Raw genomic sequence first — 14829 nt, 5'->3', positions numbered from 1 at the left:
TGTGTGTATATTGGGGGAGACAGGGAAGGTCATGTGTGAAACACTGATGTCCATGTTAGACACTCATTCTGTGTGCTTCTGATGCATACCTCTGTTCTCTAGATATGGGTTGCTTTGAGGGAAGACACATAGGCCCTCTGGATTCACTTTTAGGTTACTCGTGATGCTTTAGATAATTGGATGCTTTTAATGTAAGATTTTTACAGTATCAGCAGATGTATACAGTAAATCAGTTTGTAGAGAGTATGAAGTTTAAAAGGTCTTAGCAGGTACATTTTTCTTACCAGAGTTTGAAGTATGGAGAAGTCAAAAGAGGGGAAGTTAGAAAATGGGGTCTGTGGTTGTGTTTGGGAGCTAGAACTTTTAGGCTTACAGATTCTGTTTGTTGATTCCTCTAAAACTAAAATCGTAATATAAACAGATGGTGGTCAAGCAAAGATTAGTTTTGTTTCATAGAGCATTTGTTGATCTTTGTCTACTGTAAGCAAGAAAGGAATTCCTTCTTGTTAAGGGATACACTCCAGTTTCTAATGGTCCTCCTCTTTTTTTTTTTTCTTATAAAGTATATTTCCCTTTCTTTTTTTTTTTTTTTTTTTTTTTTTTTTGTATATTTCCCTTTCTGTACTCCTTCCTTCCTTTTATATTTGACTGCCAGAGTTGGTTCCTAGATGTGTAGAAAGAATTGCAGAGGAATTTAAGTTTTTATATGGCATTTCTACTTTGTAAATGATGTAGAAAGAAGAAAGCTTTTTAACTTTTGCTGCTTTTAAAGAATTTACTGCTGTTTTTGATTTATTTTGTATCTAACGTGATGTGTGGGTATCAGTCCTGTGGGATGTCATGGATGGGGACGGGGTGGAGGTGGGCACACTTGGGGTGGTCTGGGGTTGGCACTTACAGTTGGAGCTGTGTTCTGGGACTTCTAGGACATACTTACTTGGGATCAAACTGATCAAACTAAAGAACATGTGAAACAACCTTGGGTGGTAAACTTGTGGCTTCAGATTTAGGTGAGTTTAGGTGAGTCTGTAGACCTGGGTCCTAAGTACCACCACTGCTGAGTCACACTGTCATGTTGGAGTTTCTGGCTGAGGTGTAAGTGTATTTCTGTATCTTAATCCCATAAGATCTGAGAATATTCTTTGTTTTCACTCCATGCTTTATGCTCTGATACCTATGCAGACATCTTAAAGCACTGGACTGCTTGCTAAAACTCATTCTAGGATCCCATTCTTTGTTTTCTTATGACTTGGGTGGTGGTTACTTGCTCTAATAACATTGCTGAATAACTGAAGTGTATGCTGTTTCTAGAGTCTGTTCTAGTTGGTACTGTTGCACAATTAACACTTTTAAAATGTCTGAACCTTTCTGTTCTGGAAAACCAGTTTACTCTGAAATCTTGATTAATCCCATTCAGATACGTCATTGAACCTAGAAACACGTAGCATGCCTGTTAGTCTGCTATTTGTGTCCTTCAGTTATTCAGGGGCTGAATTCACATAAGCCTGAAAGTGTAATAGATTTATTTCCAAAATGTGTTAGAAGTCAACATGTTGCATTTTAATAAAAATTGCTTTCCTGCTCAGTTAACCTTGCTTGAGTTGAAGTTTTTGGTCATTTGTCTACTCTCCCAATAATGGGCTTAAGATCAACATTCTAGCATTTTTCTTAAGGCACATTGCTTCTGTGAATTCAGCTCATTTAATCCGGACTGCTGTTGTACCTGCTAGTCTTTCTAATCCTCTAACCTGGCTGCTATTCTCTCTCCTCCCCTCTGTCTTGTAGAGAGGTCTGAAGAATGTGTTTGATGAGGCTATCCTAGCTGCCCTCGAGCCTCCGGAAACTCAACCCAAAAGGAAGTGCTGTATATTCTAAACTGTTTTCTCCTTCCCTTCTTTGCTGCTGCTTCCTGTCCCACTACTGTAGAAAGATCGTTTAAAAACAAAGGAATAAAACCATCCTGTTTGAAAGCCTCTGCGTCTTTTTACTCACCACCTTAGAGCAACCTCTGTATTAGTTTTTGATCAAGAATGCAATATCTTATAGAAATTTTTTGTGATCAGTAGTCAAGTTGGACTTGTTTTAACTTTCTGCTGCTTGAGTTGCCTGATGCTCAGAGCTTTTTGGTTTGGATTACCATTGCAAAAGGGAACTTGGTCTGGCATTAAGAGTGTCCTCTTGGAGAAAATAACAAGAGTTTAACACTTCTAGATCTTAGTTCTAGATGGAGAAAGGAACACAAACATCATTTTACTCTTATGATCAATTGTTAATTGTAATTGCATGACAAACCTTATGGAAAAAGGGTGACCTTCTAGTAGAGTGTAACGGGGAAGGGAGGATTCTTTTCTGGTTTTCCTTTGTGCAGTGAAACTTTGTGTTGCTGTTGCTTTGGCTGTCTGTGCTGTAGTGGAGTATTTGTCAGTCTGGGGTGGGGAAGATATTGATGTATCTGCTACTGCTTTATGAGTTCATTTGTTACGTTATCTTTTAAGAATAGCATCCATTTAAACAGTTGACTTACAGTTTGTTAATGTTGAGATGTAAAGCTGCCACCTTTATATTTTCCTGCTTCTGATTTTATTGTGAGGGAAATATACAATTGTGGTTACCTTCAAATTTTGAAATTAAAAATATACAACTGTTTGTATAAATGCCTGATGAAGCTTTATTCCTGTTGCACTGACTGGCTCTAATTTTACGTATGTATCAGGTACCCACATTTTTGCTCCCTTGAATCTCCTTGACTCTTAACTGGTGGGATAAAGGGAGTTCAAAGTGACTATCTTTGCAGCTACCATAATCTCTCTCTCTTTGCCTGTGCCTTCCATAGAATAAGGATGCCACTGACCCGTGCCCGTCCTCTCAGTCCTGTTTCATATCCAGCTGTTTCATTTGAATGCAGAGCTGCTTCCCTTGTTTTTATGTAAAATGTTTTAGCAGCACATTACAAAACTCATATTGAATGAGCAAATGACACATGTGCTTGTTTGCTTCTTGTGACATACATTGGTCTGCACAAAGTTTTCTCAAAGGACCACTGTCTCACTCATGAATATCTGCTCCTCTGCTCCTGAATTGCTGAGTCCTTCCAGTGCCTTGGACAAGTCTTGGTGAAGTGAGATTATTGTGTTGAGATTCAGGGTTGTTTTTAATGTTTCTTTCTTTGCCAACTCTTGGGGGTTTGAATGTTTTAAATTTGAACTCCAACTTTATTATACTGAAAATCAGACCGCCCATTTTTTCTTTCTACCCCTTTTCAGAAAGGCCTAAAGAATGTATTTGACGAAGCAATATTGGCTGCCCTGGAGCCTCCAGAACCGAAGAAGAGCCGCAGGTGTGTGCTGCTATGAACATCTCTCCAGAGCCCTTTCTGCACAGCTGGTGTCGGCATCATACTAAAAGCAATGTTTAAATCAAACTAAAGATTAAAAATTAAAATTCGTTTTTGCAATAATGACAAATGCCCTGCACCTACCCACATGCACTCGTGTGAGACAAGGCCCATAGGTATGGCCCCCCCTTTCCCCTCCCAATACTAGTTAATTTTGAGTAATTGTGTATTGTCAGAAAAGTGATTAGTACTAGTTTTTGTTTTGTTGTTTCAAAAAAAAAAAAAAAAAGTTTTTTTTTGTTTTTTTGTTTTTTTTTTTTTGGTTTAAAAGCAAGGCATGCTTGTGGATGACTGTAACAGACTAATTGGAATTGTTGAAGCTGCTCCCTGGTTCCACTCTGGAGACATCTGGGACATCTTAGTGTTTTTTTTTTTTTTTTTTTTCCTCCTCTTTTTTTTGGGGGGAGTGTGTGTGGGGTTTGTTTTTTAGTCTTGTTTTTTTAATTCATTAACCAGTGGATAGCCCTTAAGGGGAGGAGGACGGATTGATTCCACATTCCACTTCCTAGATCTAGTTTAGAAAACATGTTCCCCATCTGGTGCTCTTAGGAAGGAGTATAGTAAATGCCTCATTTAATAACATACTCCTTTTTGAAAGTTGCCTTTTCTCTCCACCCTTGAGTAGATCCAGTATTTGATGAAACTCATGAAAGTGGGTGGAGCCTGTCTTGCCCCTCCTCTTTTCTAGGACGCACTATATGTGACTGTGACTTTCAAGGACATTTGTTTGCCATTCACTGTTTTTTTTGGGAAGTTGATTTCTAACTTCTTTCACTGATAAATGAAGAAAAGTATTGCACCTTTGAAATGCACCAAATGAATTGAGTTTGTAATTAAAAAAATTTTTTTCCCTCTCAGTCATTGTCTTATATGCTTAGCGTAGATTTGCAGCTCAGTAGTATATGGTGTTCCTAGAATGCAGCTGAAGACCTGGTATGTAGAGGAAATACGAGGGGTGGTGCTAGAAGACAGACATCTGTGGAATGATTCACATCCTCTCAAGTTAGGAGGATGGAGGCCTGCTTCATTAAGAAGCTGGGGGTAGGGTGGGGGTGGGGAGAACACTTAACAACATGGGGACCAGTCAGGGGAATCCCCTTATTTCTGTTTTGCATATGAGGAACCCTAGAGCAGCCAGGTGAGGCTCTCTAGTTTAATAAAAATCATGGAAAGAGTCTTAATAAAGACTCTTAATAAGTGCTAATAGGGATTTTATCAGCTTATTTTGGTTGCAGTTTCCAATTTTTAAAAATGTTGAGGTAATCTTTCCCACCTTCCCAATCCTAATTCTTGTAGATTCATTAGTGTTGAACCAATGCTTTCTCATGTCTCAATTCTTTGTATATGCATTCTTTTCAGATGTATTAAACAAACAAAAACCCTTCACAAGCCAGCCTGAGGGTTGTTATTTTCCCTCCGTCTCTTACTTTTCAGATACATAGGAGTGGGAACTTGACTCTTAATAACATCAATTTCTAACAAACTTTGAGATAAAATTTTAAAGCTTTATTATTTTTATTTTATTTTCTGGCATTTAGTTTGAGATAATATTTGGCCCTCTATATGTTCAGGTTTGTGCTTTCTCCCCTACGTTTGACACTTCCCTTAAATACCAAGTAGGTCCATAGTAATTCTTAGTGAAGCAGTGTTCAGGAAGCTCACTGCTCATGGTGGAAGGAAATGTTAGTGTACCTTTAATCCATAGATCATTGGAAAGCAGCTCATTTCCCAAGTTTTCTGTATCATTGGTTCTCAAACTTGGCTGCTTACTGGAGTGCGCTTGAACAATGTGATTTTTAAGTTTTCCAGGCTTTCTAAAATGTAGCCAAGTTTGGGAACCAGCACACCTAGGTGGTTATCTCAAACTACTTCTATCAGAATACAGATTGTGTGCTGTGAATCTGAATATGGGATACATTTTCTTTAGGTAGCAAGAAAGGTTTATTTACCTTTAGGACATTATACTGATCTGCTTGAGAATCTTAGAAACTAAGAACCCTTAAAATCAGTTAAGGTTGATACACTGTGGTGTCATTTTGATAGTTCTCTGCATGGAGTCATGTTTGGCATGATTTGCATACTGTGCTAGAATTAAGCTGGGTTGGTTGAGAATGGGTTAGGAGGAGACAGATGTAGCTTTAACAGTTCTAACCAACAAATGCATCTTATTTATTCCTTGTTGACCATACTAGGGAGAGATACCTGGATCATGTGATAACTCTGGAAAGCAGAGACATATGTATCCTTAGTGTAGTCAGGGACATATAGGTCCTTAACTATTGCTATATCTTTGTCCTAAAGCAATGCTTGACATGATATGGCTCTAGAAATAGTCATTGGATGGGTGTATTATTTTATAAATTAGTAAGTGAAATAAAGCAGGTCGAACAGTTGTGTCAGTGAATTACCCATGTATCAGAAGAACAAGGATGACAAGGGGATTGATTGAAGCTAATGTTTTCTTAAATATTTTCAAATTGATTTCTGCATGTCAGAAGAACTTGGGTAGCAAATGGATGCATTAGGTTTTCCATTTAAATATTGTTTTCTATTTGACTTAACAAACTTGTTTATAGTCGTGACTTAGAAGGTGAGTGATATTCTTCAGGGAGTATGATTTAGAGGCTGGAAAGGGTTATAGGAAAGTCCTTACAGGCTTAGTTTGTGTCCGAATTTACAGCATTTAATACAATGTTAATATATTATTGCTATTTGTAAGTGTTTTACTGAACATCTTAGAAATAGGTCTTATAGTTTGTTAAAGTGATGTTCTTCAAGCTGGACTTCATGCCACAAGGGGAGTGTATTCTAAGGGGGAAGAAAAGGATTGTGGTTTGAAAGAACAATTGTAATATTTCCTTCATTCTGAGGTGTATTTTTCTCACATTTTCGTATTGTAATCAGGATACCTCTTAACATTGGTGTACATTTAATGTAGTAGTACTTTTTCTCCTTTTGTCCTACAAGTTGTCACTAAATTTGTGCTATCATAATTGTTACCTTCATAGAATGCATAAAATAGTGGTACTTCTTTTACGTCATTGTTAGGTTTGGACTATTTTCCTTTTTCCATTTGTGAGGTTAATTAGTGGTTATTTTGGTGCTGGGTGCTAAGAAACTCAGAATACAAGGGCCCTGCTCAAGAAGGATTGAAACTTAGTCCCTGCTGGGTACAAATTTAGAAATTTGTTATATAACTGCGGGGGGAAGGGACAACATTTCACCAGGAAGTAGCAACTCCATTATCTTTCAGGAAGGGCTCATGGTTAGGGCATCTCTGAATGATTATTGGAGGGAAGTGGCTTTATATCACACTTGTTTTCTGTAAGTCTTACTCTGTATCCACCCAAGTTCAGAGCATGGAGATTTAATTACATGGCCCAATCATGTTTTCTTTCCAGGGCTGCTGGAATACTTTATTTTTATTTTTTAAGTGAGACGGAGTCTCGCTCTGTCGCCCAGGCTGGAGTGCAGTGGCGTGATCTTGGCTCACTGCAAGCTCTGCCCGCTGGATTCATGCCGTTCTCCTGCCTCAGCCTCCCCAGTAGCTGGGACTACAGGTGCGTGACACCATGCCTGGCTAATTTTTTGTATTTTTAGTAGAGACGGAGTTTCATCATGTTAGCCACGATGGTCTCAATCTCCTGGCCTTGTGATCTGCCCGCCGGCCTCCCAAAGTCCTGGGATTACAGGTGTGAATCACTGTGCCTGACCAGAATGAATACTTTTAATTACTACTTCGAGTCTTTTTTCTAAGTGCCTCAAACAGTTAAAAAAAAAAAAAAATTCCTTATTTTATTCACTTGCCAGAATAATGTTGCATTTAACCATGCCAACAGTAGCTTATTAAAACAGCATTTATTTTTCTCATTCAAGAGTCAGCTGAACTTGTCTCTAGCCTTCAGATTGGGCTCAGGTGGGCTTTGTGTTTGTCATTCTGGAGCCTAGTTCCAGAGAGCAGTGGCTGCTTGAGTGTGGACTTGCTTGTGGTGGGCCAAAGAGGGGCAAGGGAAAGCGCATGTACACTTACTCGTATTCCATTGCCCAGAGATGGCATATAGCCAGTCAGTCCTAAGTCAGTTCTATTTGTTTATCTTTTTTTAATTTTAATTTTTTTTTTTTTTTTTTTTTTGAGACAAGAGTCTTGCTCTGTCGCCCGGGCTGGAGTGCAGTGGCGCCATCTCAGTTCACTGTTCACACCAGTTCAAGCTATGCCTCCTGGGTTCACGCCATTCTCCTGCCTCAGCCTCCCAAGTAGCTGGGACTACAGGTGCCCGCCACAATGCCCTGGCTAATTTTTTGTATTTTTAATAGAGACTGGGTTTCAAGACAGGTCTCAAAACTCCTGACCTCCTGATCCGCTCTCCTAGGCCTCCCAAAGTGCTGGGATTATAGGCATGAGCCACTGCGCCCGGCCTATTCATTCATTCTTATAGTCAAGTAGTAAATTCAACAAATAGGTTTTTTAAAGCAATTAAGGCACTGAGGATATACAGAGAGTAAAATAGATGTCTCCTAACTTCTACTTGGAATTTTCTTTCCCTTACAATTTTGATAGCTGCTTTCTCTTGAATAACTATGTCATCTCTTTCTACTTTGCATTGCTCTCAAGAGAGTAATGTAAAAGTTTTATCTGTGCATGCATATCCATGACGCACATTCATTTGTCATTATTTATCAAAAACCTGTTCCCTTCCCTGGCACTGGAGACATTGGAGAATGACAGTCTCAAGCAGTGCAGAGATGTAAGCAGGCAGAGGTAAGGACTTTGGTCTCAATGGCCTACATGGTGCTCCATCCACTGACTGTATTCTGTGTGCCTGCGTTGTGGTGTGGGTGGTCAGTTGGAACCCTGATGGGTATCTGGGCCACTGCCCAGGCCACATACAACCTTTGTGCAAAGGCCCTTCCAAAGACACTTTGTGAATGACTTGTAATAATTTAGTGATTTTATTTTTTGAAGAACAAGGCATTTGGTTGCTACCTGCTAAAACTGTTAGAGTAAATACACAGATTTATTTTTGCAGTGCACAACTTGGACAGTTCATACACCATGTTGTATTGACATGATTGTTATTCTACGTTGTATTTATTTAGATAGTGGGATTTAAAATAGGCTAAGATGGACAACTGGGTGGGGAACAATTTTGTAATCCTTTTTAGTTCATAGTTCTTATGTCACAATCACATAATTGAGACTAGCTAATTTAAATCCCTGCATCTTGCACATGGTGAGGAAAGGTGAGGACATTTAAATGACTTTTTCCTGTCACTACACAGCTGTATGGTAGCAGAGCTGGATGTGAAACCTGCATTCCTGGCCTTTCGTTTTGTGGTACTTACAGTGCTGTGTTAGGTCCAGTTTACCTCTTAAATCTGTATTCTTTTTTTTTTTTTGAGACTGGATCTTACTCTGTTGCCCAGGACTGCAATCTCTGCCTCCTGATTTCAGGCAGTTCTCATGCCTCAGCCTCCCAAATAGCTGGGACTACAGGCATGAGCTACCATGCCTGGCTAATTTTTGTATTTTTAGTAGAGATGGGGTTTCACCGTGTTGGCCAGGCTGGTCTTGAACTCCTGACCTCAAGTAATCCGCCCGCCTCGGCCTCCCGAAGTGCTGGGATTACAGATGTGAGCCACCGCGCCCGCCCTGAAATGTGTATTCTTAAGTCCCCCTGTCAAAGTCAAGTACTGCCTTCTTGCGGCTCTACCTAGTTTCTCTTAGAATCTCTGTATACGTCTTGTTTTGCTGCCATCAGGTAATTTGTGCATTAGAACTAACTTGTGACAGAACAGTTACACTTCTGTGAAGTTAGACACTTGCCTCTTAGAAGCATATCCAATGAGTCATTAAAGCCCTGCGTTGTAGAAAAATGTGAAGTATATCTATATAAAGGAGTACAGTGGGAGGTTTAAAAGCACATTGCTGATTAGTGGGGTCAAGATGGGAGGAAAGCCCTGATTTTAATGTAGTGTCATAGTCTCATAGGTGATTTCCCCAAAAGCAAATAAATGCTCGATGGATTTTGGGTTCACCATGCATTCTTTCTCTGAAGTAGAAGTGACAGATTTTTGGCTGGGCGCGGTGGCTCAAGCCTGTAATCCCAGCACTTTGGGAGGCCGAGATGGGTGGATCACAAGGTCAGGAGATGGAGACCATCCTGGCTAACACAGTGAAACCCCGTCTCTACTAAAAAATACAAAAAACTAGCCAGGCGAGGTGGCGGGCGCCTGTAGTCCCAGCTACTCAGGAGGCTGAGGCAGGAGAATGGCTTAAACCCGGAAGGTGGAGCTTGCAGTGTGCTGAGATCGGCCACTGCACTCCAGTCTGGGTGACAGAGCGAGACTCCGTCTCAAAAAAAAAAAAAGAAGTGACAGATTTTCAAGGCAAAGATAAGCATAGCATTTTCTTAACGCTATTAAAATAGAGCACAGCATCATAACCGTTCTGTTTGCTCTGATGTATCCCGCAGAGCAGTACTTTTCTTGGTGTGAACTGTGGGCCATTTATCTCAAGTCATCAGGATTCCTGGACCCTGTAGGATTTACTCTCAATCTTTAGGGGTAGAGACTAGGCGCCTACATTTTGAACAAGCATCTTTTTATTTTGATGAAGTTTGCATTATTGCTCCTAACAACGTGCCCTTTGGCAGGTAGCTTCCACGTTTCTGGCCTCTATCTGTAAAATTGCATACTTATTGTTGAGGTTTTAAATGCAGTTCAGGTTCCTGGTTGGTCAACAATTAGATGGGAAGGCTAAAAAAAAATGCTCCTGAGATTCTGAATCTGTAAGTTTGTGATGGGACCTGAGAATCAATCTAATTTCTAAAAGAGTCCCAGATAGAACTTTGATTAGCTATGTTTAGGGACCAGTGCACACCTTGGTGATAGAACCTTTTTGAAACTTTCAAAAGTTAAAAGGGTTCTGTGTAATGTTACCTAAGAAGCTTATTTTTAAAAAAGGAAAACAGTGCTTAGGGCCATATTGTTTTGAAATAGGATCTGAGCACTATTTAAATTTTCATAAAAAATTATTTTTTGGAGGCATCATTTCTTTAAAGCCCATCAGACTAATGCGCTAGTGGTTTGAAACCCATGACATGAGATGATTTCTTGAGGATTTATGTCAAACATGAATTTTAGAGTATTTCTGGGCTATAGGTCATTACAACTTATTTATTTTTTGGAGACAGGGTCTTACTCTGTCACCCAGGCTGAGTGCAGCGTTGTGGTCTTGGGTCACTGCATCCTTGACCTCCCCAGCTCAAACGATCCTCCCACCTCAGCCTCCCAAGTAGAAGGTACTACAGGTGTGTGATGCCATGCCTGGCTACTTTTTGTGTTTTTTTGTAGAGATGGGGTTTTGCCATGTTACCCAGGCTGGTCTCGAACTCCTGAGCTGGTCCACCCACCTCGGCCTCCCAAAGTGCTGGATTACATGAGCCACCGTGCCCGGCCAGGTGTGGATTTCTGAGTGGAGGGAATGTGAACAAAGGAGGGCCCAGGCATGTTTGCAGAGTGGCTGGGGGCTCTGTTTCACCACCGTATAGGGACAGGTGCAGTAGGAAGAACGGTAGCCTCAAGGCCCCCGTAAGTAAATTAGTGCATTAAGGAAGGAATATTAATCACATCCAGGAGGGCTCTGCCCTAACTGCTAAGGATCACAAAAGAAATGGGGACATACTCTGGCGAAATAACAGCTTTGTTAATTGAACTCTTACTGTGTGCTTTGCACTGTGTTAAGCACATGGTGTTATCACACTTGGTACTCAACAACAGCTCTGAGGTTGATAGTACAGGTATCTTCTTTTTATGGAGTAGGACTCTGAGACATCATCATTGCTTGGTGTCTGTAGCCAGAGTTGGAGATCGTATCTGTCTGATTTTGGAACCTGTGTGCTTATTCATTACATATCTTATGTGGAAATAAAATGTATGTGACTAATTACAAAGCTGGAAATTGTAGTTCAAGCATCATATAGTGCATAGGGCAAGCAAAGCAGCATAAAAGGCTTCATCTGTAAGGGTAGGTTTGTTGGGTAGGAACTTTTTGCAGGAGGTGACTTTAGGATTGGTTGTAGCATGAGAGAATGACATCTTCCTTTAGAGGATCTAAAGGTGTAACTTTAGAGGATTGTAGGGTTCCTTTGCCCATTGTGTCATTTGGTCCTTTTAAAAATTTGAGTGTTTATTCTGTACATGACTCTCTTTCAAGCCCTTGTGTGAATTAACTCGGTCTTCTCAGCAATCCCCCGTTTTTTCATATGTGGAAACTGAGGCATGTTATGATACAAAACTTGTCCAAGAATTCAGAGCTAGTAAGTGAGGGAGCTGGGATTTGAATTTAAGTAGTCTGTCTCTAGAGTCTGCTCAGTTGACCTTTTTTTTTTTTTTTTTTTTTTTAAAATTATAGTAGGCCTGTGAGTTGGGAAGAGCAGGGTTTGTTTGGTGAGAAAGTTCCTCCTTAGTGAATACCCAAGGTCTGAGGAGGGCTAGGAGCCAGCTCTGCAACCTGGCTCTCTTCTTTCATTAGCTTGACCCAAGCATAGGGAGATGACTGGGGCTCTGGCTACGTCTTCGCAAATGGTCAGGGATCCTCATGCAGCTTTTGAGTTTAAGTAGTAAACTCCTAAACTTCAAATCATGTTTGTGTTAGTGATTTCACTTGACCTCAGTTACAACTCTGTAAAAGAGGCAGGGATGGATGATGTCATTTGTCAAATGGCAAAACTGAGGCGAAACCACTTGGCATTGTTGGTGTTGTGCAAAGTACATGCATAGGCTTTGGATTTGAGTTTGGCTCTGCCACTAACTTGATCTGTGTCTTCAGGCAAGTAACTTAAATGCTCTGAGTGTTGCATTCTCTGTGAATGGAAATAGCTGTACTTTGCCCAAGAGTTGTGAGAACTACATGAATTGCTATATGTGGGGCTCTTACCACAGTGCCTGGCAAGTAGAAGGTACTCATCTGTGAATGGGGTAGATAGCAGCTGTCATCATCACTGTCATCATTTTGGCTCACATCAAATCAGAACCAGAAAACCCTGTTGACTTCTGGGTCTGAGGCTGCTGTATCAGTGAGGGACTTCCTCCTCATACTCATTGCCAGGAGTAGGGTAAGGCTTTTAATTTCACCTCTGACCAACTCTGATAGGGCTGGAAACGTGTATGGAGTTCCAGACCCACTATGGGGCCCCAGTGCCAACTTCTTAGCCCTCCTTTGTAAGGTTTGCATTAGTCTGATGGGAGAGGAATTTTTTTGTCTTGATTCTGAAGCTATTAAAGAAATGCTCCTTTTTCTCCGTAACTTGAGGATTTCACAGTTGTATTGGAATTATTGGTGTTAAGCAGTTAGATCCATCCCTTGGCAGCTTGTGAAGGGTGGGCGGGCACCTGTGAATTCTTCACTGGCTTCGTGTAAGAATGACTTTAGTGGAGGGTGCTGAGTTTGTGATTATCTCCTCTGCTGCTAGAAAACTCTGTGAACCCTGGTACATACAGCATGATGAATCAAGTCACGTTTTTGCTCCTAGCTTGCATTATGGTGTTTGATATTATGTCTTCATTTCTCCCATGGTAGTAATAACACTGTTGGAAAGAGCTCTCATTTGGGAGTTGAAGACCTAGGTTCTAATTGAGGTATCAGAGTTTCCTTGGGCAAGTTGCTATACCTTTTTGGGCCTTGGTTTCTTCATCTCAATAAAATGAGTTTCTGTTCCTTTTTGGTTTGTGTCTTTTTTTCAGTAGTCTTTTTGGTTTGTGTCGTCTTTTTCCTAAACAAAAGCTTATATAGAGCCCCACTATAGAAACGGAAAAGGTGTATGAAACAGAGTTGCTGTAGTCAAGGCAGGCCCAGCAGTTTTGCTCTTCCCATTGCCTCCTTGTCACAGAGATAAACTTTGTGCAGCCCTTAGTAACCTCTAAGGTATTGCCAAGGGATTTGAACACTACCAGTGCAGGATCGTTTCTATAGCCTCTTATGTTTCAGGATTTTTTGCTAGCAGGTAGTTAACAAAAATCTATAAAACCTGTATACTAAATATACAAGTAGACGAGTGAGTCTTTAAGAATTTTGATTATGGCCGGGCGCAGTGGCTCAAGCCTGTAATCCCAGCACTTTGGGAGGCCAAGATGGGCGGATCACGAGGTCAGGAGATAGAGACCATCCTGGCTAACATGGTGAAACCCCGTCTCTACTAAAAAATACAAAAAACTAGCCGGGCGAGGTGGCAGGCGCCTGTAGTCCCAGCTACTCGGGAGGCTGAGGCAGGAGAATGGTGTAAACCTGGGAGGCGGAGCTTGCAGTGAGCTGAGATCCGGCCACTGCACTCTAGCCTGGGCGACAGAGCGAGACTCCGTCTCAAAAAAAAAAAAAAAAAAAAAAAAAAAATTTGTGATTATTATCCATATAGGGCTCATCTTTGATGAGTCTAGATTTTTACTGATATAGTTGAGAGATTCTAAGTTTGGTTCAGTCTGTAGTGTTTTTAAAAAATATGTATAGCAGTAACCAGTAAAGACTGAGTTGGTTTTTGTTTATAGGATAAATATGGCTACTGCTGCTTTTTTTTTTTTTTTTTTGAGATGAAGTTATACTCTTGTTGCCCAGGCTGGAGTGTAATGGCATGATCTCGGCTCACCGCAACCTCCACCTCCCGGGTTCAAGCAGTTCTCCTGCCTCAGCCTCCTGAGTAGCTGGGATTACAGGCATGTGCCACCACGCCCATCTAATTTCTTGGTATTTTTGGTAGAGATGGGGGCTTCTCCATGTTGGTCAGGCTGGTCTCGAACTCCCAACCTCAGATGATCCTCCTGCCTTGACCTCACAAAGTGCTGGGATTACAGGCGTGAGCCACTGGGCCTGGCCAAATATGGCTTCTTAAACAGCCACAGACAGCATATTTTTCTACCTTATGGATCACTTCCTTTTGGGAGTACCAGTAGGATCCAAGCATAAATATAGCTCAGTGGTAAAATTAGCTTCCTTTATACAGACTTAACTGTCTCCCTTCTTGTAAGTATCCTGGCATTCTTCATTACAGTTTATGTAAAATAGCATATTTCCTGTTGTTCTTGTTTCAGGAATCATTCTAGTGCCAGTTCTATGTAGAACCTTTTGATTTTAAAGAGAAAAGCAGTATTAAATAGTAGGAAAAGCACATATATTTTGGAGTAGAAGGACTTAACTTTGAATCTGGCTCTGTTAATGACCAGCTGTGTTTGGGCAAACTGCTTTAGTGTTTGAGTCTTGATTTACACATCTGTAAAATCGAGCCAATTATGCCTGCTTACCTTTTGCAGAATTGTCATTAGGATTTAGGGATAAGGTACTCTCCTCCAATAAGCACTCAGGCAAAAGGATAGACAAAGCTTTGTATGATAGGGAGTTCTCATAGAAGAACAGCCAATTTTATAATGTTAGTGGGTACAAAATG

The 14829-nt window shown here is 40.6% G+C and overlaps 1 protein-coding gene across 2 annotated transcripts in view; it reads left to right on the top strand.

The window, feature by feature from the left end:
- CDC42 (cell division cycle 42) overlaps positions 1-4251 on the top strand; it is a 39817-nt gene extending 35566 nt beyond the window's left edge. For both annotated transcript variants that reach the window (XM_007980118.3, XM_007980119.3), the window contains exon 6: positions 3264-4251. In XM_007980118.3, coding sequence (XP_007978309.1) covers positions 3264-3353 — 90 coding nt within the window. In that variant the 3' untranslated portion in view covers positions 3354-4251. The remainder of the gene's footprint in view (positions 1-3263) is intronic.
- Positions 4252-14829: the final 10578 nt, after the last annotated feature.

This window comes from Chlorocebus sabaeus, chromosome 20, assembly GCF_047675955.1.
Source record: "Chlorocebus sabaeus isolate Y175 chromosome 20, mChlSab1.0.hap1, whole genome shotgun sequence".
Lineage (NCBI taxonomy): Eukaryota > Metazoa > Chordata > Mammalia > Primates > Cercopithecidae > Chlorocebus > Chlorocebus sabaeus.
The sequence above is the reverse complement of the archived record's forward strand: the minus strand, read 5'-3'. Positions and strand labels throughout refer to the sequence as shown.